At 42.2% G+C, this 26522-nt stretch overlaps 1 protein-coding gene across 1 annotated transcript; it reads left to right on the top strand.

The window, feature by feature from the left end:
- The first annotated feature begins 561 nt into the window (after positions 1 to 561).
- Positions 562 to 22705, top strand: ZDHHC8 (zinc finger DHHC-type palmitoyltransferase 8). The gene is made up of 10 exons (XM_054392778.1): positions 562 to 745; positions 4621 to 4778; positions 8409 to 8581; positions 8864 to 8966; positions 12422 to 12513; positions 14268 to 14400; positions 15230 to 15347; positions 16076 to 16185; positions 19219 to 20255; positions 22534 to 22705. The coding sequence occupies exons 1-10, from the start codon at positions 562 to 564 to the stop codon at positions 22703 to 22705; spliced, it is 2280 nt and encodes a 759-aa protein (XP_054248753.1).
- The last annotated feature ends 3817 nt before the right edge of the window (positions 22706 to 26522 follow it).

Genomic DNA, 26522 nt, shown 5'->3' on the forward strand with positions numbered 1-26522 from the left:
GTTCACATGGCAGATGCCATCCACTTTTCTCTTTGATATCACGTTCTCACACACTGCTCACAGCTGCAGAGCTCCTGCTCAGTCTGACTTCCCCCCCAGGAAGGGTTTTGTAGTGTTTGTTCTGAATGTTACTTGGAGTTGAAAAGCACTCAGGGAAGCGTGGTGAGAAGTGAGCGTGCTTCTCTTTGTACCTGCTGTGGAGATCCATGGCTTAAGAATCCTGTTCGGTTTTACACCAGTGAAAACTGAAAGTGACACCAAGCACAACAAGGCTGTATAGCAGATAAACAGAAATGGAACAATAGAATGAAGCTTTTACAGAGAGAAGCCAAATGCCATGTTGCAGATAAGGCAATAGAGCTGCAAAGCCCTATGAGCCTTGTGAACAATTGGTGCTTTCTGTGCTGTGGAACAAAGCAGCTTTACAGAGGGTGTCTGCAGGGTACTTTAGATCACTTAGACTGGCTCTATGGCAATTTCTGCTGTTAAATTGCAAATTCAGCCTTTCTGTGTGGCTGGTGGGGAGGGAATGAGACACACTACTTGGCTATGTGATGGAGAATGGGAAGAAACTACATGTTGCAGCTGAAAGGGCCCTTACCTGTAACTTTTTCTCTCCACAGGTGCCCGTGGTTGACAAAAGCCATCTCGCCAGCCATCCCAGTGTACAATGGGCTCGTGTTCTTGTTTGTACTGGCAAACTTCAGCATGGCAACTTTCATGGACCCTGGAGTTTTTCCAAGAGGTAACAGAGAATGGGACGGTTGGCGGGGGGGTGGGGGGTGGGGCGGAATCTGAAAACCCAAGCCAAAGGAGGTGGCAGGTATCCAAATAGATTGTTTGCTGACTAATCTCTTTTTTCTGGTGTTCTTTCTTATGGGTGTTCTTTACTTATTTACTATACTCAGGTGGCAGTAGAGGTGAGATGGTAGTGAAAGGCTGGATACCCTCCATCTCTCTTTTGAGCTACGAGGTGTCACTTGTCCTTGCACTTGCTCAAACTGGCAGTCGAGGGCACAGGCTTGCATACAATGGTTCTCCTGGAGTAGCTCTCCTGACTGATGTGATTTCAATTGCCATGCCCTGTCTCATGCTGGCACACTGGATTTAAGTCACTGTCTTCACAACAGGGGAGAAGCTGAACTTTCTGAAACAGCTTCATCAAAAGCAGACCTTCCAAAAAAGCCTTAAAACAAATACAAAGGCATTGAATACTAAAAAGATAATGATTAAGGCTTGCCATAGAGTGTCTAAAAATGTCTACATTTAGAAAGCTATGCCTGCTTAAATTAGTACTGATTCACAGCTGATTAAATAAGATAAAGATCGCTCAGCTTTTGCAGTGGGAACCACAGTGCAGCTATCTCTTTTAACACATCCTAATGAGAGAATTATCACCTCATTTTATCCATCTTCCAATAATTAATCACATGCAGTTTGCAGCAGAGACTGCTCTAGGCAGTCTTGCTAAACCGATAGATCTGTGCTCTCTGCAAGCTGTGCTGCCTCATCTCTGTTCACTGAATTCAATATCTGTTTTGAATTGCTACCTGACAAGAGCAAGGCACCCGTCCTGCTGGCTTCCCTGAACAGCAAGTGCCAGGTTCCTCCAGGTAGCAGCATCTAATAATGAGCAGCTGTCTGCCATTCCTTTCAGCTGAAGCTTTTGAATCCCTGTTCAGTGTTGCAGCACTGCAGTTAGGGAAGTAATTGTGTGCAAAGGCAAACTAAGGTGAAGGCAAGATTCAGTCATTTGTTCAAGATTCTCTTCATTTTGCAAGCTAGTTCTTTGTTTTGGACTTTGCTTTTAAAGGAGAAATACACAGGGAGATCAAATGGAACTTTTTCATCACCTTCTTTCCCTTCCCATGCCCCTTAACAGAAGGGAATCAAGAGCAGTGCAGGAAGAGGAGGAGTTCCTACAGCTCTTCTGTCTCTTTCTCTTTATTTGTGACCTAGGCCTTTTATCTCCATGCTGTGCATGTGCTTGGTCTGGAAGAGGCTGGGAGCAATGGAAGTGAGGAAAGGATGAGAAAAGGGATGGAAGCCATCCTGGAAGAAAGTGGTGGAGTAGGAGTTTAGATATGTGAAGGAAGCAAACTGATAAGGAAGAGAAAAGATGGAAAAGACTATAAATACCAGTGCTGGGAGGAAAGAGGAGCAGATGTTATTGCAGATCACAAGTGTGCATGTGAAAAAAGCTATCACCACCCCACGCCACCCGCAGAGCTGCCAGTGCAAGGGGTTCAAAAATGGTAGGAGTGATTTAAAATGAACATACAATGGATCTATTTGCTTTCTGTTACTGAAATGAAGTCTAATCTTCTTAGTTTTCAAGCACCTTAGCAGATTTCTGACAGTTACAAAGTTATTTCAAAACCAAAACAACAAATAAACAGCACAAAAGCTGAGATTCTAATGAAATTGAATGATTCCTGTAAGGAAGCCACCAAAACCCACAAGATCTGTTATACAAATATAAGACTTGGCTGCCCTGTGTCAGTGGGTCAGAGTATTAGAAACTCTGTAGTCAGATCCATTCCTCTGCCAATGTGTTCTTCAGCTAGGATCACTGAAAGCTGGAAATAAATGTAGGAGCTTACAGGATCTCTGGCAGATAGAACTTGGGACTACAGGGGGAAGCAAACCAAGCTCATTTGTGTGTTGTTGAACAGGGCCTGAATCAAACTCCCAGATCCTTTACTCGTTTTCGAGTGATTTTTAACATTTGTTGGCTTTATTAATATTTCTGGTATGAATCAGGATTTGCTCTGTGTGAGTGGGTTGCCATTTAAACACTAAAATGAATGAGAAGGAAAGGAAATATCAAATGACTGACGTTGGGGGTACCCTGAGAAATGAGATTTAGAGTCTGGGTTGAGACTGACAACATTTGTTGCTGAATAGGTGCCAACTGCAAACTGTCTTCCAATATTTTTGATGTGAATCTATTTTACAGAAACTCTTCAAATGTGTGTCAATTCTGCCAGACTGGCATGTTTCTGCATAAGTAAATATATACAATGTACAGACTTTTTGTCTACACAGTCAGGATTTTACAAGAGCTTTAAATGGTTTGACTGTTCTAGTGTCTTGTTTTCCTATGCCCACATGGCCAGCATGGGCTAGTTTATAATAGCACTGAAGAACCTGCAGATTGTATTTATAAAAGTGCCTAAGGGATTTAGAGTCTAGCTCTTACTAAGAGCTAGTCAGAGTCCCACCGACTAGTTATGAAGGCAAGTTGTAGAGAATGGTGCCAGCACAGCACTCTGCTTCCATGCACAGACGCTTAATCCTGCAAGGTAAATACTGCAGCTGAGCCAGCTCCCAAGCTCATCTAAGTGAAAGGAGAAAAATCCCTCTGAAGTCAGTGGAAATTGGATCATGATAGCACATCGAGGGAAGATTTAATACAGAACTAAGCGACAGTGATTGATGCCCCGTTGGGAAAATATTATCAAATTTCCCCTAATTTGGAGCCAGGCAGCCAATGCCAGCTGTGCTATAATGCTTAATGAGGTGTTAAAGACATGTGAACTTCTTAGATTTTCTCTGGCACAAGGAAACAAATAAAGAACATAGGAATCTAGAATAAAAGATGAACTTTCATGAATGCCATTCTCTTTTTTTTTTTTTTCCCTTCACAATATATATTTTTCTGTTATAGGCAGCCTTCTATTTTGTGCACTTATTTTTAAATGGCCTCTTTTCTTAAACAGGGCAGTGCTTAGCTGAGATGATAAACCATCTGCCCTCTGTGTTGTCCCTAATAAGGTGACTGTGATATTGCATCCTTATCTAGTGGCATAGAGAGGCTAAGCAAGTAGCTAAGGGCCACAGAGTGAGAAAATTAGAATACAGGACTTCCTGACTCTGAATCCTGTGCTCAGAGCAGTAGACCGTGCTTTCTTTGAGAGAGGTGAGATCCTCCCATTTATGTCTCACTGCTAAAGAAAGAGCATTCTGGGTATGCTGGGTGAGCATGGGGTATGCTATAAGCAAGTAAGCATTGATGCAAGGACTTCTCATGGGCATACAAATTGGTTCAGAATGGTATATCTCACTGTGGCATCAGACTTCCTGGAGCAGCAGAGCTTCAGAATGATCCTGAGCTGGCACTAAAGTGCTGAACTTAGGGTCATCTGGGTTGGTTTCTGAGGTTTGAGCTAGCACAGCCTTCTAATATTTGTTGATGTAATCTATTTCACTTTATGCACTGGTAGGCTAGCATTGAATTAATCCCAAATGCACACAGCAGAACTTCTCACAACAAAGGCCTGGGTGATGTCCATCCCCTCTTGGAATCTAGTCTGCATCTCACCTCATTCATTTGGGTTGTGAATGCTGGCTAAGGTAAGCACCTCTGTTTGTCCAGGGGCTGATGAGTAAGACTGCACAGCATAGGAGTATGGGAGGTGCTAAAATGAGCCTTGGTCACTGAAGTGTTGTGCAGTCCAGACAACCTGTTCTGACAGTCCATCACTTCCACCACTCTGTTATTTCTCTGTCAAGCCCAAGAGCACGTGCAGTTCCCCTGTACCCCAGGCGCTGCCCGGGTTAGCTCTTTCATCTTTAGCCTCTGTTATTTCCACTAACTTCCAGTTTTGCATTGAGCAGCAGATGAAGATGAAGATAAGGATGATGACTTCCGAGCTCCACTCTACAAGAACGTGGAGATTAAAGGCATCCAAGTACGGATGAAATGGTGTGCCACCTGCCACTTCTACCGCCCACCGCGCTGCTCCCACTGCAGCGTCTGTGACAACTGTGTCGAGGTAACGCTGCTGCGGAGGCCACGATCTCTTGGCTTTGCCTCACTGAGGGGTGGCAGATACTACTGGCAACACGCAGTTTGGGGCTTCCCCCACTATTTCAGTTCTTGCAAGTTCCCAGCTGCAGCCTTGTTGATTGATTTCTAATAATTAGTACCGTTTGAAGGACAGCCCTCAGTTATCACAGGATGTTAGGGGTTGGAAGGGACCTCCGAAGATCGTTGAGTCCAGCCCCGACGTACGATGTAAGTTACATGTGCAATAATGTTTGATGACCAGGGGACTTGAGCATCTCCCCTATGAAGAGAGACTGAGATCCCTGGGGCTATTTAGTCTAGAGAAGAGGGGATCTCATCAATGTGTATAAATATCTGAGGGGTGGGTGTCAAGTGAAAGGGGCCAAGCTTTTTATGGTGGTGCACAGTAGTAAGGTGAGAAACAAGAGGTTCAAGCTTGAACATAGAAGATTTTACCTCAACATGAGGAAAAACTTCTTTACAGTGAGGGTGACAGAGCCCTGGAACAGGCTGACCAGAGAGGTTGTGGAGTCTCCTTCTCTGGAGACTTTCAAAACCCACCTGGATGCATTCCTGTGCGGACTCCCCTAAGTGATCCTGCTCTGGCAGGGGGGTTAGACTCGATGATCTCTGGAGGTCCCTTCCAACCTCTAATGTACTGCAATACCGTGATGTCAGCTCTGTTGCCAGTGAAAATTGAACTAAAAGTGTACCATGCTGGCTATGTCTTCCTTGAAGTAGATAAGGGATTGTGTTGTCAAAAGATTGTGGTGAATGGAAGAGTTGAGGCAGAGGCAGAGTTCAAGAGATTGGACATTCAAGGTGAGCCATTGTAGCTTATTATGTGTGAGCCTAGAGCTCATAATTTAATTTGAAACAAACTGGTGCCTACATTAGTGGACAAGCAGAGAAGCTAGAACGGTGTGTGAGCTTTAGGAAAGCCAAAGTCGGAATTCAGCAAGTGATTCTCCACTCAGTAGAAGAACCCTATGTTTGTTTCAACACCCTAACTCAAAGTATGAACCCATGCATGACCACATGGTCACTCTGAAATATGGGACTTCCATGGCTTTTGGTAGCCCTGGGGTCTTGGTTGAGGCACATGGGAGTTCTGAAAAATAACCCCCAAACAATAAGATGTCCTTTGGGGCTGTAAACATCTCCCAGACTTGTAAGTACAGAGTGCTGTATCCACAGCAGCATATTGCCAGGGGAGATTTTTTATTGCTGAGCTAAAAAATTCCACTTCTAAAGGATCATTTCTACTGCAAAGTCCGTTTTTTTTTTCCCACTAGAAAGATGAAATCTTTAATATGTCTAAAATATATTCAGCTGTGCCATTAAAATGAAAGGAATTACTGACCAGAAAGGGAAAAAATACCAGAGTCAGCTGGAATGCTGCATACACTGTCTTTGTCCTAATCCTCTTTGCTATAAGGAAGGGAATGGTCCCAAACCAGGCAGCACAGTTATGTGTGAGAGAAAGGTTGCTTGGATTTGTCTTGTGTCAGTCATTCTGTCCTTCAGGGCAATATATATCTAAGTTACAATCATCTGGAAGCTGTGCTGTGCCTAGAAACTACTGATAAATAGAACAAGGCTGTCCTGTTGTGGAAGGCCTCGGAGAAGATAGAGAATAAGGAGCTGCTAAGGTGCCTAGGTAGAGGGGAATATCCATACCATTTTTTAGACTACTGTGAATTTTTGAATAGAGTTAGATTTTTGGTAGCAAACCTGAGATGTATATTTCTGGTTAAAAACAGAGATATTTTCACTAATTCTAGACTGTGAGGATTGTTTAGATGCTGGTAAATTCTCTGTTGTCCCATGGAATGTCTTTCTTCTGCTCTCCCCAGTGACTCAGCATGAAAATTCATTTTCAACAAATGAAGTATTCTCAAAAAAAGATTGCTCAAAACTCACTGATATAAATACTTGCAATTTCATGCTGTCATAAGGCCTCCAAGGGAGTCAGTTCTGCAGCAGCAATGAAAATGGGAGAGAATCCAAAAGTATCCTAAATAAAATAGCAGAACACTAGGTGACTCTGCCTAGCTCTCCAGAAGTTTTAATTATGGTCAGAACAGTTGCATGTTCCTTGCTATTCTGGTGGGCAGGTAAGAAGCTCTGCTTGTCCAATGATATTATGATTGCTGTGGAGGAATATAGGCAAAAAGCATTAATGACTTTTGAATCAATAAGTTGTGATCTTAAATGGCATGCTCTGTTGATTCTCCCGGTGCTTATTTCCCACTCACCTGTCTATTCTAGAAGAGCTTGGAGACCGTCATGGGAGCAAATCTACTGGCTGTTCCATGTAGAACTCATTCAGGGTTGTAGTTCACATCTTCTCACTTTCAGTCTAGAATGTGCAATAAAAATTCTTCCAACAAGTTTAAAACTTCTCAGCTAATTTGATGAAAGTTAACAAATTACAAAAGCTGACAACACTCACAGAAATCAAAGTTATAACCTAAAGCTACTATGACTAGAGGGACACAAAAATGAATCTGTGACAAAAGCAGTCAGATTTGTTTTCTTCACTGAAGTGTTTGCAGTGGGAACTTAAATAGTTTTATAATCCATAGATCTTTTGGGCTGCATACAACTAGGTTTGCATGATGGATACGCTGTGTCATCATTTCACATACAGCCTGAAATGATTATTAAATTGCTCCCATCACTTTTCTAGTGTGCTCTGAGAAAGTTCTAAGCCATTTTCTTGTATTTTGTAGATTTTTGGTGAATACATTGTGAAAAGCTGACAAATACAACCTCCCCTTTGTCCTCATTGAGGAACATTTAAGAATAGTATTAACACAAAGCGAAGAATAAACAATTAATTTGCTGGACTCTTTAGAAGTCCTTTGCAACCCTCACCTTTCAGGATTCTATGATCTGTTCTACAGAACAGTTAATACAGAAATCAAAGAATGACAGAGTGTCAGGGGTTGGAAGGGTTTATTTCTTGCATCTGATCTTTTCGTGTCAAGAATAATCCCATTGAATACAGTGGATTTACCTGCTTTGCAAAACTGTGGAAAGGCCTTGAAAGGTGTCTGTGGCTTGCCCTCATTATTAAATCTCCTACTACAAGGGATCTCACTTGATGAGGGCCTTTGAGCTTTTGATTGAGACAAATAGTTATATTTGGGTTCATAACTATTAATGAAGTTGTGGAGAACTTTCCCTGTGTCTTAACCAGCTGTTGCTTTTCTTTGGGGACCTGCTTGGTAAAGAAATATCTTTTGTGATGTCCCTTGTTGAAAATGGACTCATTCAGCTACCTATAAATACATCAACGTGTGGCAGAGAATTCTGCTGCAGTATAGCATCTTCAAAAGGTTGCAGGTTATTGCTCTGTCATTGCAACTGACTCCTCATGCTAAGGATGATAAAAATTAGTGCTTCTGCTGCTAGCAGATAAATAGCCTGAAGTACCTCTCCATCCATAGGTATGGAAACCTTCCAAGAGCCTTATAGAGCCTAGCATGTTGTACAGCTGCAGAACTATCCTGATGTAATCTTCCATGACAGTGTTTCAGATTTACCTCTTCAGAAAATAGTTCTTCTCCCCATTTGGATATTGTTCCCTATCTCTCCCTTTCTTTACCAGGATTTTGACCATCACTGCCCATGGGTCAACAATTGCATAGGACGGAGGAACTACCGCTATTTCTTTCTCTTCTTGCTGTCCTTAAGCACGCACATGGTTGGAGTATTCACCTTTGGGCTCATCTTCGTGCTGAACCATATGGAGAAGCTGGGAGCAGCTCACACTACCATTACGTATCCTTCTTTTTGGTCTTCCAAGACTCAAGGTGGCCTTGAGGAAAATGTGAAAGGATGAATCTGAAGATTTGCCCTCCTGGAACTAGTGGGAAAATTTCTTCAGAGAAAGAGCTGTCAAGCCTTGCAACAGGCTGCCCAGGGAAGTGGTGGAGTCATCATCCCTGGAAGTATTTAAAAGATGTGTAAATGTGGTGGTTTTTTTTCTCCTTTTCATTTCCCTCTTCTTCATAGCCTCTTTTTCCTTTTGCTCATCCCAGTTTCTTTAACTCCTGGGTACAGAATGGCTGTCATGTGTGTGGCTGGCTTATTCTTTATTCCAGTCATTGGGCTCACTGGCTTCCATATTGTTCTAGTGGCCCGAGGGCGCACAACGAATGAACAGGTAAGGAGCAATCTCTTCTCTGGTTTTGTGGCTAGGATGTTGAGTTGGGAAGGAAAGTTGGCAAGTCACCTTGGGTAAAGCAAAAAGTGATCCAAATCTTAGCGGTAACACTCTTACTGCAGCTCTTGTGAAGAGGTAGGAAGATTGCCTAGCTTTTTATTTTCAGATTTTTTTTTTTGTTGAATGCACTACAAGCAAATATTTCCCCCTTCTAACCACAAAGGATCATCCCAGGTTTATTTACCATTAAAAATCTACTTGTGGCCTTGAAATAGGTTTTGTGTGATGAGTACTGTCAACCCCAGAAGTTCAAACTTTATGAGTCAGACTGAACAAACCATGAAATGGAAAGAAAGGAAAAGATTAAATCATGCTCTTGCCCTGTCTCCTGGTATTTTGAACTCCCCCAGCTAACCCACACTGCACATAATAAGGTCTGACTGAGCTAGCTCTTTGTCTCACTCTCTTTGTCTCTCTTCTGCTCATGCATATGTGCACACGCACACAGAGAGCCTATTGGACCTGACTTGTTTTGCTTCTTCAAACCAAGTGCCAGCATGACATCTTGTGCCAAAAAGCCTGTAAAACTTTCCTTCCTCTGCAGTTACTCAAATGTACGCCATCCACAGCCCTTGTGTGAGCAATCCACGCCTATCTGCATGTGCATATCACTGGCATGATGTGAGTGCTGGAGATCTAGTCATGGGATCAACAGCATGCCCCTGATTGTAAGGGGCAGCACCCTTAGAAAGCTTCTCATTGGGTCACTCATTGTGCCAGTCAGCTGCACACAGCATTTTCACCTTTCTTCCCAAGGCTAATGAATTGTGTGCATTCCAGTGCTTTACCCTTTCACACCTCCAAAGTGCCCCTCACACCTTTGCACTTTTTTCACTTCTTTTTTTTTCTTTTTTCTCTTTTTTTTTTTTTTTTTCTTTTTTTCCAAATGTGTTTTCACTGCTCTTGCATCTCTGGGCACTCTCTAGCTCACGCTGAGCAGTGTGCTATTGTGTCTTACCTGCAGGGTGATGACTTCATGCTTATCACAGGATGTTAGGGGTTGGAAGCAACCTCTGAAGATCATCAAGTCCAACCCCCCTGCCAGAGCAGGATCATAGAATCTAGCACAGGTCATACAGGAATACATCCAGATGGGTCTTGAAAGTCTCCAGAGAAGGAGACTCCACAACCTCTCTGGGGAGCTTGCTTGGCTGCTGTGCAAACTGTTAGAGCTGAAGACATTTGTGAGGCCAGGCCTTTGTCAACTGGGATGAGATTGTCTCCTATTCCTCAGGAGGCAATAAAAACTTTTCTTCAGAATAGTGTGGGAGGTTTACATAAGGAAAGAATCTGAAGTCATCCTGAATTGTTGCCTAACATGGCCTTTGAACAAAGCAGGCTTACCATAGCTTTAGATCTTTAAATGCTTTTGGTGTCCTACTTCGAATCAGCAGCTCTTCATTTTAAAACTGATTTTGGCCAAGTGTTAGATTTGATGTTGCTAACCATAGTAGCATGAAACCCAGGGCATTTCAGTCTCATAGCCCAAATCGTGGATGAAAACTGCCCATGAAAATTTTAGGCTGAGGAGGAAGGACAAATTTAAATGGAGAAAAAAAAAAAGGCCATAAAATATAGTGTCTTATGTTTGTGTCTCTGCTCATTTAGGGGGTTGAAATAACTATTGGAAAATGCATCCTGGCTTGGTTTGGTTTCCTGAGCTACCACACCACTTGAGATTAATTCATTGTCCCATGCCATTTAATGAAAATTAAATATAACCTGGTGTTAATTTCTCTTTAGTCATATGTACTGCCTATCCATGACTGGAGGATGGATATTCCCAGCTTTCAGCTCCTTTTCAAAGGAGCAATATCTAAGTAACTAGAGCACTAGACCAGGAGTGATGCATATGAGATCTGCCCATGGTTCTGCTGCTGTTTTAAAACATTCACTTTTCTCCTGCAGTCTAAGTATTGATTCTCTTCTCTCACACTGTTAGTTGCCTGCTGTCAGCTTTTCAGCTACAACATGCTCAGCCACGCTTGTCCTTTTTTCTCAGTACATTTTATAGGCCAGTGGTACAGACATTTTTGGTGTTTTACTGTTTATTTTTGGTATTCGTTCCAGAGTTTGTAGGTTTTAAGCATTCATAGTAGGCAGACTGTGATTTAGGAATGCATAATGGCTGAGTTTTGATGTTTGTGAGCTTTCTGAATGCCTCTGGAAGTCTTTTATGGAATCAAAATAACTCAACATCTGCTCATAGCCTGGTATTTTTAGTTTCTGAACAGAGTAAATAAATACCCTTCCTTCTGAGTGCTTTCTATCAGTGGATTTCAAACTCTTTTGGAAACAAAACTGATATAATTAGTAATGTAATCTGGGAGTTTGAGAAATTTTATTTTCATACTGTGTTTGAGAAAATGGGCATAGAGATGTGAAGTGCTTTGCCAGCATCTGGCACAAGTCAGCTTAAACCCAGTATTGAATGCAGATGTGCCAGTTGTCCCAAGCCCATGTTTTTGTCATCAGGTTACTCTTCTAACACTCAGAACTTCCAGCATTTCTCTCTTGTCCTTTTAAAGTTTTATGTTATGTCAAAGAGGCCAATATAATGTATTGCATAATCATTTAACGGTTGTTATTTTATGTGCCAGTAATTAAAGTATTTCTGGTACTCTGTAAGCTTGTTGATACATCAGAATTAGGAGTTGATGAAACTGCATTACTGAAACTGCATTACTTTGCAAACAGTGACACTGATGCTTTTAATGGCAATCACTATTAATCTCTGGCTTTCTTTGTGTTTATCCCCATATGGTTACTTTCAAGTATCTGCCTGTAGAGTATAAACCCTTTTTAATGCTTATGAAGCTTTGAATGGATCCCACCAGCCTAATGAGGCTTGGCTTTTATTAAACTAGCTCATTTCCAAGCAAACATCATAATCACATGGGAGTTCCTGGCACCTTCCCACATAAGGCAGTGGTTCAGACTGATTGCCACTAGGGATGGGATGCTGAGAGAGAGGAAATGTTGCTCTTATCCAACATCACAAGGTCGAATTGACTTTCTTGTTTGTTTGGGAGGGACTTGCCAAGGCAGAGTGGAAGTTACAGGGGAATGAAAGGACCAAAACAGGCTGACAGCAGGCACAAATCTAATGCGGAAGCAACATGGAAAGGTGAAGCTGTTAGCTTTGAAAGCTAGGCACGTTGAGTTCACTGCTCTTCTGGGAAGGGCTCTTTAGCTGGTGCATCTGCTAGCCTTAAACAGCTGATGGAGGTGGTGAGTTACAGCAGGAGAGAAGTGGTGCAGCATTCAAAGAAAAACAGCCAGTTTGGGAAGGACAGTAGGGTCAGAGCAAAGCGTGCTTGTTCTTGGCTTTCTTAGGGTTGATGATGACTTTTCTATAACCAGAGCTTTGAGCACTGTCCTCAATACATTTGCAGGTGACAGGCAAATTCCGTGGAGGAGTGAATCCTTTCACCCGAGGATGCTGTGGAAACGTGGAACATGTGCTCTGCAGCCCCTTGGCTCCCAGGTAAGAGACAGGCTCTTGACTGGGAATGGGGGATGTAGTGTGGTTGTTGGGACAGAAGAAGAAGAAGTGCTTAGCTGGCCTCACAAGTGAAACACCATGGGTGAAACAGCAGGGAGTAAAGTAGAGCATTTGTCAAAGCAGCTCTGTGATAGCTGTGCTGCTTCACTGTTGCATGACTGTAACCTGTCCAAGCGGTTGCTGTCTTTATGTAATTCATAAGCCTCATCCCAGAGGTGTTGATTTGGGATGAGCATGTCAAATTATATCAGGACCTGATGCCCTTCTCTTTGCCAACTTGTTTATCCAGTGGATTTCAGTAGCAAGCTAGGTTTCCATATGCTATCATATTCCCCACATGACTTTCTGCACTGTACAGTCAGTGTCCAGGTACTCTCTAGTCTGCTGGAGAAAAGGAAGGAATTGAAAGTCAGCCCTTGTCCTTAAATCTAATTTAAGGCTGCTGTGGTTTTCAATTTCACTGGCACTTTCATTATCATAAAACAGATTTGCAATGAGATCTACATCATGGAGCTTGGGATTTTATTTATGGCTTTCTATTTTGGGGGAAAAGGATTTATTGTTTCACGTTTTGAAATGAGGATTTTATTGCAATTGATCAGATGGAGTATAAGCTGACCAGCCTGCAAACATGTTAATAATTGTACTGAAAGAAGACTTATTTGAGCCTTTTCAGGGTATTGAGCAACTCCAGACCCTGACACTATTATTTGCCTTTTCCCCACTCCCTTCACTATGCAACAGATAAGTTCTATAAGATTTGTTTTAAAAGTAAAGATACCAGAAAACCTGCTTCTCAAACTTAGCAAAACATGAAAATCAGGTCAAGATACTAAAAGAGAAACAGATACTAGAAGTTGGGAGACACTGCTGTTAAGAGAAGGGTGTGAGTACTATCATCATAGCTGTTTTCAGAGTTTCAGCAGGTAGAATGTCTGCTTTGTGAAGAGCTGTTCGTATTGTTCTGTATATTGAAAGGCACTGAGGCATCACTACTAGAGTGTCCTATTCCCTAGATAAACCAGAAAAAGTTTGTGTATGTATTGACATTTATTCATTGTGCAGCCACTCCCCAATTGCATGTACAGAACTCTAGGCCACTGGGAAAAATTAGATATCTGAAGCCATCAAATCATGGAACCACAGAATGGTGTGGGTTGGAAGGGACATGAAAAATCATCTAGTTCCAGCCTCCCTGCAATGGGTAGGGGCACCTTCCACTAGACCAGGTTGCTCAAGTCAGTCATTTCCCTTTAGATTTGTTGCTCCTTCTTTTACCTCCATTTATTTGAACACTCTACACATGCTACAGAAACACGTCACGGTGTTGTAAGCTAGAACTGACAGCACAACATCTTCTGCATGTTAACTTCCCATGTGCTGGGTCTTACTCCCCCAGTCACCATCTTTCACCACAGGGAGGCTGTTTCATGTTAACTAAGTGTGGCTTCCATTGGTGGCAAGCCTCTTGCTTTCTTCAAGTGATCTGTGCTCTTGTCCCTCAGTGCTTCAAGTATTGCTTGGGTTTTATAACACATCCTCTCCTTTGGCTCACTGAAATCCACATTGGTCTTTTTACTGCTTTGTAACGATTACATCCATTGAAATAAATGGAGTTTGCTTACCTAGATTCTCACATTTTTTAATCATGGCCTGGAAGCAGGAAGATTTTCATGTTGTCTATGCCTTGTTCTCAGGTTATTGTTTATTTTAATGACTGTTGAACAATTAACCAGGTACGTAGTTGAGCCCAAGAAAAAGCAAGTTGTGAGTGTGAAGCCTCCTTTCCTCAGACCTGATTTATCTGAGCGACAGATCACAGTGAAGATCAGTGACAATGGGATCCAAGCCAACCTCAACCGGAGCAAGGTGAGGTAGCTTTCAAGTGCTGCTTTTGAAGAGCATGGACTGAGCATTAGCAAGTGCGGAAATTACTTCGTAATCTAAAATCTCTTTGAGGTTATGCATTTCTTGGAGATGATAGAGGTCGAGTCCTTGTCATGTGCTTCATCCTCTGAAAGTGACCCAGGTTCAGTAACAGCACTCTTGATCCAGCTTCACAGTAGGTGGCTGTTCCTTGTGATAGTCTTTGCAAGAGTTGCCACTTCTTGGTGTTCAAATTAACTTTAACAAACCTTACACTGTGTGAGGATCCTTGTACCACCGGGTCAGCTGTTCTGCTTCTAAGAAGGTTTTGAGCTTCCAGACTGCAGGAAAGCTTGGAGTCCAGTGAAATAAATATTGGCTCAGAAGCTGAGTTCTCTCTTCTTTTTTCAGTTTCTCTTGGCATGAAATAGAGAGCAGGATTCGTTCAGTCACATAAAAAGCAGTGGATGCAAAAGAAGCCACCTCATAAGATTTTTCTAGGGAGTTGCTTGTCACACTCTTTGGGTAGCTACTTGCTGAGAGCTGCCTGGAAAGTTGCTGAAAAAAATGCTAAAACTCACCATTGTCTTCTACTGCAAATTAATTAGCATGATGATGATGTTATTTAGCATGCCAGGTAGACTAGGCTAGAGCATTTAAAATTCTTCGGACTTGTTATGACAATGCTAATTTTACACAGTCCTTGTGTCCAGTGGATGCTTAATCATGTTTGTCATTATAGGTATAGGTAGCTCTTGTTCTGTGGTACAGCCAGCACTCTGACACATGCCTGTTATTTAACCAAGCTGACTGATTCTTTCGTCATTTTCAGTCTAAAATTAGCCTGGAAGGTCTGGAGGATAAAAGTATGGAAGTGCAACCACCTCTACCACCCAAAGGAGATCCAAGCAAGTACTCTGAACTAAAAGGGCAACTGGGAACGAGCGAAGGTATAGTTGCCTGGTTGGTGTTTTATTAATAAGAACAGATTCCAGCCTCTTAAAAAGGGTTCTGGTATTCTTTCAAAACAGTAATGGCATCTGGGTGAAAGGGATTTTTCTATTTATAGGAAAATTATTCTGAGTGAGGGGGGAAAAAACAGCAGGAAAGGGAGAGAAAAGTCAGCTTGAAGTGGTTAATTCAAGCACAGATTGGAGAGTTCGTATCTGTTTCACTACATTTTAAAACCCTTTTAAACCCTTTCTTAAATTTTTGATCAATTATAAAATGAAAAATTTCAGTTTGAACTGAGGAATCAGAAGTATTAACAAGAAATAATTAGGCATTACAAACAGAATTAACAGAAATGCAAAATTAGAGCTTTGATGTGATTATAAAAACTTTTTTTTTCCAGACAAAACTTGCAGCTGAATTCAGCTCAAATATCTAATATTTCAAATGATGACAAAATTACTGCTCACCGAAATGCCACCCCACTGAGTCCGTTATACCTTGGTTTTTTCTCTTGAGATTGCTGATCTGGCAGCAGTGTTCTGTTATTTCCACAGGGACCTCATTGATTTTGGCAGGATTCTGCACAAAACTACTGCAAGTTTTACTCTTTCCAGAACAGCTGTTTGCAGAGGACCATGGATAGTAAGAAATTAGGCATGACAGATCTCTGGCCACACATTTTAATAGGAAATCCTTTTTTTTTCTTCCTTTCTTTCTTTTACAGAAGGTGGCCTTTCACCCAAACTCATCAGCCCTCCTACACCTGCCATGTACAAGTATCGACCGGCTTTCAGCAACAATCCCAAAGTCCACTACCATGCTACAGCTGAGCAGGTGAGTCAGCCTGGGAGAATCTGCTCCCAGCTAACAATGGGCAACATGGAGCTGAGGATAGAGTCACCACTGGGCTCTAGTAAATGTCAGAGAGTAAAAGTAAATGACAACCCTTGGCATTGTTGTGTGACAGTGTATATTTGCACTGTGCTCCTTATGAAAACATGTCTGCTTTTGCAGCTTTCTGCTGTTGAGCCTGACACATCTGTCCTGCTGACAGGCGTGCACTGCTGCTTTACCAGTGTCTTAGCCTGATCCTGAGATGCTGAGAAGTGTCACCTCCCATTGGCTTCTCCTGACGTAGATGCCAACTTGCATTCACTTCAGATGGAGCTGGGCATGCTTAGTGCTTTCCTGGATCAGCCCCTTCAGCCAACAGACAACATGCTCAGTGATTCCTTAAGATGGCAGCTTGTAAACAGAAAGAACTTTAAAGCATCCCAAGAGATATTTTAGTTAAAATTAATGGAAGAGTCCTCACGTTTGACCTTCCTTAGCACCTTCTCAGTGCACTTGGGTTACATAGGAAAAAAACAGCTTTCCAACACTTGGCATCATTTCTTCCTGTCTGGAAAACTGAGGTCTTAGCAATTAGAGAGACTTACTCTGGAATCTGACTGTTTCCTATTTTTCTCAGGAGTTTTGCAATAATTTACACTGCTTCATTTGGAAGCAGAGTGCAAATCTAAACCGACTGGTAATAGGCTTATTTTTCTCATTTATTTCTCATGGATTTGTTGCAAATATTCCTTGGCTCCCTGGGACCTGAGAACAGCAGTTTGAAAATCACTGATCTGACTTGTATATTTGCAATGAGTATCCAAGTCTTCACACAGCAGTGGAGTTACCCTTAAAACACAGGTATCACACACAGTGAATTTGCACAATAAATTTCATCAGGTCCTGCAATAACGAGAATTGGGTGATAGAAGTAAGGGAAGGAAAATATGGTTGAGATATATATAACTGACCCTTAAGTACTGGGTTGAAGGTTTGACTGGATGATCTTCAGGGTATCTTCCTACCAGATCTATTCTGTTATTCTGTAATTGACTGCAGCAACACTGGGATAGGACAGAATGTTCCTTAAATGGTAAAGAAAACATTTCTAGTATCCTTCTCATTTAGAAGATAGTGATAGAGGATGAAATTCCAGCTACCACCAAGTTTGGGCTTTAGTCTGACTACAAGAATTGTAAATACTGTTGTCTGGATTTGTCCATTTAGTGAAGAAAAGATTGGCTAAGAACAACAGTGTGTTTACTGAATTCCAAAAGCGTAATGCCCTATCATCTTCACTCTATCACATGAAAAATGGCTTGATATCTAATTAAAAATACTATATTTACAGGCATCAGATAGCAATTTTGAGCTGTGTAGCAACAGTATTTTGGGTCGTGATGCCAAAAGTCATAGAGCTGTGGAAGGGAGGCTTGTTTTATTCCTTCAGGATATATCCATGGGTGCAATATTGATACAGGATAGGTTCTGATTAGGCCAGCAGAATGGGCAGTGCAATGAAATGATAACAAGGTACAGCATCTTCACTCTGAGACTGCTGTTTCCATCCCAACCTAAAAGAGATGCTGTTACTATAGGCTGACTAGTGTGCATAATGTGTTTTTTTATGCAGACTTGTTCAGTTTTGTAGTAATCACAGATTTCTAGTAGTCAGGTGGGAATATTATAGAAATGAGTTCACTTGGCAAGCTGTCAGGGTAGCATGTCTTTGTTTGCCAAGCCATACCTAAGTGAAAAGTGCAGAGGGAGAGGAATATCATGTGGCCTCTTCTGTACCAGTTCTTCAGCCTATCAATGTAATTCTACATCTAAGCAGTGAAAGCTGTGTTGTGGCACAAAGATAAGTAGCACAAATATACTTACAAGCTACGTCATTGCTCTCTCCTTCTCCTTTACAGGCTGTCACTTGGTCTCCGTTTTCCAGAGAAGGCCAAATTTAGCACATTGCTCTAGAAAATAGTGAGCTGTTTTGCGTATTTCCCTATTTTTAGCTGAAGAATTGAAAAGAAACAAAACAAACAAACAAAAAACCTTGAAGAAAATACAAAATAAAACATAATTTTGCCAGCTAGGCTTTTTTTTGGGGGGAGGGGTGGGTAATTTTCCTTTAAAAGAAATTAGATACAGAGCAAACTGCGTTGACAGCATTTCTGATTAAAGATGTAGCTGATAATAAATCTTTCTCTGCAGAACCAATGTAGCAAACTTATTGTGCAGCATGGCAAACTCTTCCTTAAAAATAACAGCAAAAATGGTATGTTTAGCACAGAATGGCATTTTAAGTGAACAGAACTGTAAGCCATCTTTCATAGAGTAAACCAAAGTCAAGTTCTATCTGTTTTCAATGCACATAAATATGTTATGGCCTGCGTTTCCTTCTCTGATGTGGTCACTCTCTCCTACACAGGCAAGAAAAAGGAGAAAATGGCTTCATTTTGATGTTTAAGTGGTGGGAAGGAGCCATTTGGCTTTAATTAAGCTTAGGTGGTTAATTTCAAAGACCTATGACCAGAAACTCAGGATTATTGAGTACTCATAGCTCTGAGTAAAGTGGGTAAGAGTGTGCTGGTCCCCAGTGTGTTGAAATGAAGCCTAAAGGATTTCTGACTCAGCATGCAAAACCAGACATCCCTCAACTCAAAAGCTATTTGTAGAAGATTCAAAGTGCTTTTTCCAAGGGCAGCATTATCAGATTACAATCTGATTTACCTTGACTGAGACTTGAGTCTTAGTTTAGAAGGTCTCTCATTCTGTGTTTTCAGTCCATGTATTGACATAACTGTTACTGTCAATATTATTTAGCACTTAAGAATAACTCCTCCTTGCTTCTGAGGTGCTTACTCATATGCTAGACAGGAGTTAGGAGATTCCTTATAACAAACCTATGTCATAGCTGGGCTGGCAGTCTGAGAGAAGAACTCCAGCTCTTTCCTTCTTGTGCGCTCACCATTGAGAGAAAACCTGTTGTTACACATCATTGGCTTCTCTTTCTCATATTCACCTCTGTTTTAGATCACCATGCAGGAGGGACACAGTCAAGGGGCTCTGATAGAGGAGGATGGCGGGAGCCTTGATTACCAATCCGAACCCAGCCTGGACATCCCCAGCTACCGGAAGAGCTCTCTCCATAAGACCTATCAGTCTTCCCCGCTCCAGATAGATTCCTTTGCCATCAATTCACGATCCCTGAGCCTCAAATCTGCTGGCAGGAGAGGGACAGAAAAAGTGCCCCTTCATCCAATAAAGTCTGAAGGGGCAGCTTCCACCCCTTACAAGAGCATCTTTTCTCCCAATTCCCTGTCAAACAGAAACGGGAGTCTTTCGTATGACAGTTTGCTAAACCCCATGTCACCCTCGGGGAGGAAGTGCATCGCCCATTCTGCAGTCAGCTCCGTCGGGTACCACTCCCCCTATTTGTCAGCCAAAATGTGCCACCTGCGAGGGAGCGAGCTGCAGCGCCAGCCACCACAGAGCTTCAGCCCCGTGCTGGGGGGGCCAGCTCCACATCAGCGAGACCCCTCCCCAGTTCGCTATGATAACCTTTCCAAAACCATTATGGCATCCATCCAGGAGAGGAAAGAGATGGAAGAGAGGGAGAAGCTCCTCCACTCACACCCTGACTCAGTGTTTGCAGACTCAGGTGTCTATGACACCCCTAGCTCTTACAGCCTTCAGCAAGTCAGCACACTGTCTGAAGACCCACGCAGCATGGCAATGAGATATGGATCTAGAGACAATCTGATGGCTGCTGCCACTTTTAGCACAAGGAACCCTATTCTGCAGTCCTCAGTGTCTTCACTCTCAAGTGCGATGACAAGAGCACCAAGGACTTCCACAACCTCTCTGCAAGCTGATTTAGCCAATAATAATGTCCAGTCTCATCAAGCACTGCAGGGCAGGGTGAGCAATGGTTCCTACAAGTCCCCAGGCCACCAGGTCCCATCATCCCCCACAGGGATGCCTAGGTCACCCTCTTACGGAGGCCCGAAGGCTGTCTCGTTTGTAAACACTGTGGAAATTACAGAGGTGCAGTCAGTGGGAGCACAAAGGTAGGTACTCTGCTCGAGGTGCTGCTCAGCAAAGTCAATGTTTGCAAGCAAGTGCAGAGCACTTTGCTGGAGGCATGACGCTCATTTTATGTTTGCTGGAGGCTAGCGAGGGTGGAAGGTTCATGGGTGCTCTTTGGTTCTGCAACACCCTTAGAGCAGCCTCATCATGACAAAATGTTTGCATGTTTGCTGGAATTTGAACTGTAGGTGGTTAATTGAGCTGTAAAAGTCACAGGGATGTAGTGTCTTAGCTGAAGTGGATAATTATTTGCAAGCTATGGGGCAGATTATCCCTCCTCTTACTCACTAAAGGGTGGAGCTGGTTTAGTTTGCAGCCTAAAGGGAGGCTGGACTCAGCCATTGCTTGGACACAGAAGCAAAGCTGGGATCACAGCACATGCAAACATACTCTGCATTAATGGAAACAGGCTGAGGCCAGACCTGGAGGCTGTGCTTGGCATAAAGGGCTATGTGTTCAGCTGTGTTGAGTGTCCCACGGTACTGGACGGGGGACAAAAGCACAGACATCTCGGCATTACCTTATGGCCTTGCTGCCTCTTTCTTTTTTTGAGAGAAAGATGGGGAGAGAGGATTTGCTGTGCTGAGAGCCTGAATAGGTGGTGTCTGAGCAAGATCCTCAGCTGCAGCCTCTGCATGCATTTATCTTTCTTTTTCTTTCCTTCTGGAGATTTTAGGGCTTGAAAAGTCTGAGAAGAGGTACATGATCCCACCGAGGATGCAGTGTTTCAGCCAAGTTGGGGCCTGGAGGGCTCATCAGAAATATCTTAAGTTTTGTTTGCATCTGGCATTTACTGCATTATGCTGTCCTCTGGTTAAGGTCCCAGGTTTCTCACTCCAGCATTATCCAACACTTTTGGGAAAGATCCTGAAATGTGGGAGATCTTTTGAAGTTCAGTGCCAGCAAGATTTTCCTCAATGTTGACAAGTGAATTGTAGTTGTTAAGACTATTTGTCTACTGGTGGGAGATCTAACTTCTAGGAGGCAGACAGCCATTTTTAACTTTTCCCATGTATTAAAGCAACAAGTCTGTTTCAGTGACACAAAATCTGTGGGCATTCTTCTGTCTCTCTACCCTCTGAGACCTGGGTGTGTCAGCTGCTGCTGTAGGAAAGATGTTAATATGAAAAGCTGTTTGCCTGTTCTTAATCTCAGCTTCTTGGTTATGTTATCAGTCTTTTGGTGCCACTGCTTTTACATTGTACTGGTTAAAAATGTAGATCCTGTAAATTCACTGCAGTCCAGCTCTTTGAAGTAATGAAAAACACAGTGTTTGGTAAAAGTGGTCTAGTTATTAGAATAGCTACAGATCCCATCAGATGTTAAAGTTGCAGACACCATGGCAGAGAATCTTTTTATTGACATTCCTGAAGTCAGGTACCTAGATTAATAAATAGCTTAATAAACTTGAAGTCTTTCACCTGCTGAAGTAAACCCTCCCACAGGCACTCTGTGCTTTGTAAACCTAGTGCATTTTCTCTATCTGTGACACTACAAATGACTTTCCCTTTCCCCTAAGACTCTCCAACTCCTTTTTGCCTGATTTCATGAGGGAGACCCAGCTCGTGCTGCCACTCCCACAACATCCCCAAGTTCCTTGGTAGGCTTTTATCTAATTAATTTGTGAGTTTTGGGAATGAGTGTGTAGTGGCCTAGATTTAAAAGATCTTTTGAGGAAAGCCTGTAGTCCTGCTCCCTGGCAGCAGGTCATAAGAAAGGAAATTAAAGACTCCATCTGGAATATGGTCTTTAATTACAGGCATCCTAGAGTGCTTCCTGACTTCATTCACTTTGTGTCTTCTGTCATAAAGAAGCCTCACGCTTCACTTCTCTTATGTCTTTTAGAGATGACCAACATCATTGTAACTGGATATTTAACTGAAAAGTGGTTTCGTCTGAGTATGTTATTTCTAATTGTAAGACACAGTTTGGCTTAAGGTCAGCAGTGGTGGCAGTTAAACCCTCCCGCATCCTACAAATGCTCATGCAATTAGTTTGATTTAACAAAGCATTTAAGCAAATAATTAAATGAACAGCTTTACTGGGGTCTGATCCAGTAACCTCATGGCCAAATGAATTCTCTCATTTCAGTGGCTTTTCTTCAAGTTTATTGGCTTCAACCAGGTTGCTCCCATGCTTGAATATTTTGCAACAGTGGGACTCAGAGGAACAAGAAGAATTGTTTCTTCTGAATGAAGCCATTCTGCTGTCATGCTTTGGCCACTAACATTGCATCTTTTGCTATTTCTTTTGATGCAGGGATGATATACAGTTGAAGACACCTCACAGTAAAATAAATGGACAGCCAAAAGGAATAACCAGGTTGGGTTCAACATCAAGTTCCCAGGGGACTCCTGTCAGCCCTGCTAGACACTCAAACGTTAAGAAGGTATCTGGAGTTGGTGGAACAACCTATGAAATTTCAGTGTAAAGTAAAATTAATTAAAACTAAAGAGCCATCCACTCAGCCAGCCATGAAGCTAAGGAGCACTGTGAAGACTCAAAGGAGCAGCAGCAGCAGCCGGCCACTCTCCTTTTCATGTTTTGGGTTTGTTCTATTTTCATCTTTCTCTTTTGGCCAAAAAAGCAGCTGCAGCCTTATTCTTGAGGGAATAAAATTGTACAGTCTATCAGACTCTTCCAGAACTGACAGGCGCAAGCTGGCTGCGACCTAACACCACGCCCACAGAGCGGATTCTTTCGTGCACGAGAGCACTAAGGCCATTGTGCGTGTGCCTGTCCAACACACCTGTTGTGTACAGGTGTGTTGTGAAAAATGTATGGTCAGTCCAGGATCATTCAGTTTTTCCCATGCCCTTTCCCAGTTCTTCTGGCCAGCAGTGTGTCCAGCAGGAGTCAGAGGCCCAACTGCTGTTTTCCTACCAACATGGAAAGCTGGCTTCCTGAGGCGGGCAGTCTGCCTGTGCGAGAACTGCTCTGTGTCTCCAAGGTGTGGCTGGTCGGTTCCTCCTCCTGGGAAGGAGCAAGGCAAGGGCACTCGGGCCATGAATGCTATGTCATTTTTAAAAGTCTCCCTGATCACAGATGGAGGCAGAAGAAAGGATAGCAACAGCTTCTCAGCGTCTGCCATTCGCCTCCCTGTGTGTGAATTGTGTGTGTGTGTGCGCACGTGTGTTCGTCTCTTGTGGAAAAGGACTACACCAGTAAGGATCTTCCACTCTGACCTCTTGCTCCCTCTGGTTTTTAAAGGCTTCTCTGACTCAGAAACTGAACCAAGCAGATAAGAAAGGAGAAATGTTTGGATGGGAACATACTCTCAACAGCTGTCAGCTGCTTTCCCTGCACCCTCCTTGTTACCTGTTGGATTTAGGCAATAACATGGTTTACTGCCTTGCCCTGGTGCCACCTGTGTAATCCTGCAGCAAGGTTATCATGATCTGTTGCATTTACAGTGTGTGTAACTGAGCCAAGAGTGCATCTAATGGATATAAATTTTCTCTCTGCCTAATTACTAGCACATTCCCTCTGGTTGTCAGTACTGTTGGACAAAGGATTTTCCATTTGGGTTTTGTCCCTTGGGGAACAACTTTTTAAAGTAATATCAACCAAATCTGTTTAACATTCTGAGGTTTCCTTTTCCTGTCTCCAGAAAACTACATTTACTTTGTTGGATTTACAACTTTACTATAAACAAAAAAAAGCAAGAAAGGGGTGCATTACTTTTGTCACAAATATGAGGACTCCAATTTTAGGACAAATGGATACTTTTTTTCTTTTCTCCATTCTTTACCTCCTTTTCCTTCCCATTCAGTTATGACCTCAGAAGTCAAAAGTACTGAGAGCTGGACAAATGCTAACCAGCCAGATCATGTGTGTAATTAAGAACATCCTGATTGCCAAAGTCTCTAAAAACAATTATTTATCACTCAGCCAATCAGCATCAAAACCTTGACTTCCCACCTGGTTCTCTTGGTGAATAGTTTTGACTAGAGAGCTAAATTCTCTTTCCCCCCCCGCCCCCCCCAGGGTATTTGTTTCAAGGGGTTGAATCCTTTTCAGTCCTTGACTACAATGGAGAGCTCTCCAGATATTTGGTAGCAATTCAGAATGTCTTGATTACATCTTACTTGTTTTCATGTATGTTGAGATTAATTGTTGCAGAAGGCAAATATTGACCTCAGTTTTGCCTGGGTAAAATTTATCTTTTGATTTGATAAATCTTGACATCTGCTGCAATACCTGCTTATTATGTCCCTTGTATATCAGATCATATTTTTGGATAGACAGGATGAAGAGAACATAAGAAAGTTAATCATCTCTCTGTGCAGTGCTCTATGTGGCCTGAAGGGAGAAACCTGGAAAGCAATGCAGCTGCAATAGGCCAGCATCATGAGAGAGTGAACAAGAAATCAGTGTGTATTTTATTGCCTTGGTGATTCTTTCAATGCTGAATGGAGGGACGTGGCAGAGCAGAGAAGCAATAGTCTTTCTATGCAGATTTGCTCACTGGCATGTAGAATATTGTCTTTAGTTGGAGGCACCACAGTACCACAAAGATACTAGTGAAGTGGATCAGGTATAGAGGGAGCACTATACATTAAAAGACTGGATGGATTGGCTGATGAGAAGATTCAAAGGGCTAAAAATATGTCACTGGCAAAGCAATGAAGTGAAAATTGAGTATGAAAATTTTACAAGTACATCAGTTAAAAGGTGTTAAACCAAAGGTAAATCAAGGGATTGTCGCTGGTAACCAGTGGTCTGTGTTTAGAAGGGAGCAGAAAAGATGAAGAGGCAGTGGAACAGTCTTCCAAGGCAGAGTATTGGAGACAATTGAGGACAGTCAGACTGTATTTGGACATGTCTTTAAAAACAGTTCTGTAAGAGGTGAGCCTGCAAGGGCAAGGGGCTAGACCAGATGGCCTTATAGATTTCTTCCATCTTTAGCTGTTATTAATCTGCAACTATACCCTGATGTTAACTCCTCAGGAAGATGCAGTACTTCCTCAAGGACTGGAATTCACTCTGGTGCATAGAGTATCACAAGACTTACTTGTTTTCAAAGTATCATGTATGCCATATGTAAGCCCTGAGAAAGAGGGGATATGGGACACACTGAATTTGGGCTCAAGAGCTAGGCAAGGGCACATTTTATCATGTATCTTTGAATCTGTACATGAAATTCATGCAAGCAGGCTGAAAATTTGCACCATTGTAATAGTTGAGATTTGCATTCCAGTGGTGCTCCACTTTGATTGTTCTTTTCTCCTGCATTTATAAACAAACAAGCTACTGAGGAACTTGAAGGGCCAAGGAGCCTTTGAAGTTAACTACATTAGTTCATGAGGGAACTTCTCAGTAAGACTAAACACAGTATTGTGTGTATGAAGCACTAATATCCAGGGTTATTTTGACATAGTTCACAAGGGGTAAGGGAGAAAGAATTGACTGCACTGTGTCATTACAGGTTCAGATGTAAGGGTTATATATTTTGTGAGTAGTTATGCCCACAGATGGGAGATATTCAACTTGTCAATAGGTTTACAATGGTACCAAAGTATTTTTTTTCCTTTTTTTTTTTTTTTTCCTTTTGAGGTTTGCATATAATTCAGTGCACATAGCCTGGAGTAAATCACTCAAATCTTCTGAAAGAATAATCTAAACAGAACTGTTAACAGGAGATTGCATGCAGCAAATCCAGCCTCATTTCCATCCAAGGCACTGAACCTGCGCAGCTATTTACTCATCAATGTGAGTGTTTCCATAGCTCCTGTTGCGGGACTGGGGACCTGTTTTTGAAGTCTAATTTCTGGAGCAGAATCCAGCCCATGTGAAAATACAGTTCTTCAAGAGTTTACAGATTAGCAGTAGGGTTCTTCCGCCCAGGTAGTCTCCATTTTTACAGACACTGCAGGCCAGATCTTCAGCTGGTGTAAGTTGGTGCAGCTCCATCAAAGCTCATGTAAGTGATGCTAATTTATAGTAGCTGGGGATCAGCCCTGAAAACCCAGCACAAGTTAACACACCTTGTAAAGCAGCTTCTTTCTTTTTTTTTTCAAGTTTATTTCATGTTTCAGAAGTCTTAAATCCTTTTAACATGTTTTAATTTTTTAGCTGTGGGTTGTATTACCTATTTAAAAAAAAAAAAAACAGCAATAGTTTTTCTGAGGCTTATGCATCAGTTTTCATTGCATATTGCATTCTATTAACCGTTCCTTCCCTGTTCATCCAGTCCCATTTAGCCTCCAGGTTTTCATTGTAGTACAATCTGCCTTGAAAAGTTGGAT

Source organism: Indicator indicator, chromosome 26, assembly GCF_027791375.1.
Source record: "Indicator indicator isolate 239-I01 chromosome 26, UM_Iind_1.1, whole genome shotgun sequence".
In the NCBI taxonomy this organism is placed as follows: Eukaryota; Metazoa; Chordata; class Aves; order Piciformes; family Indicatoridae; genus Indicator; species Indicator indicator.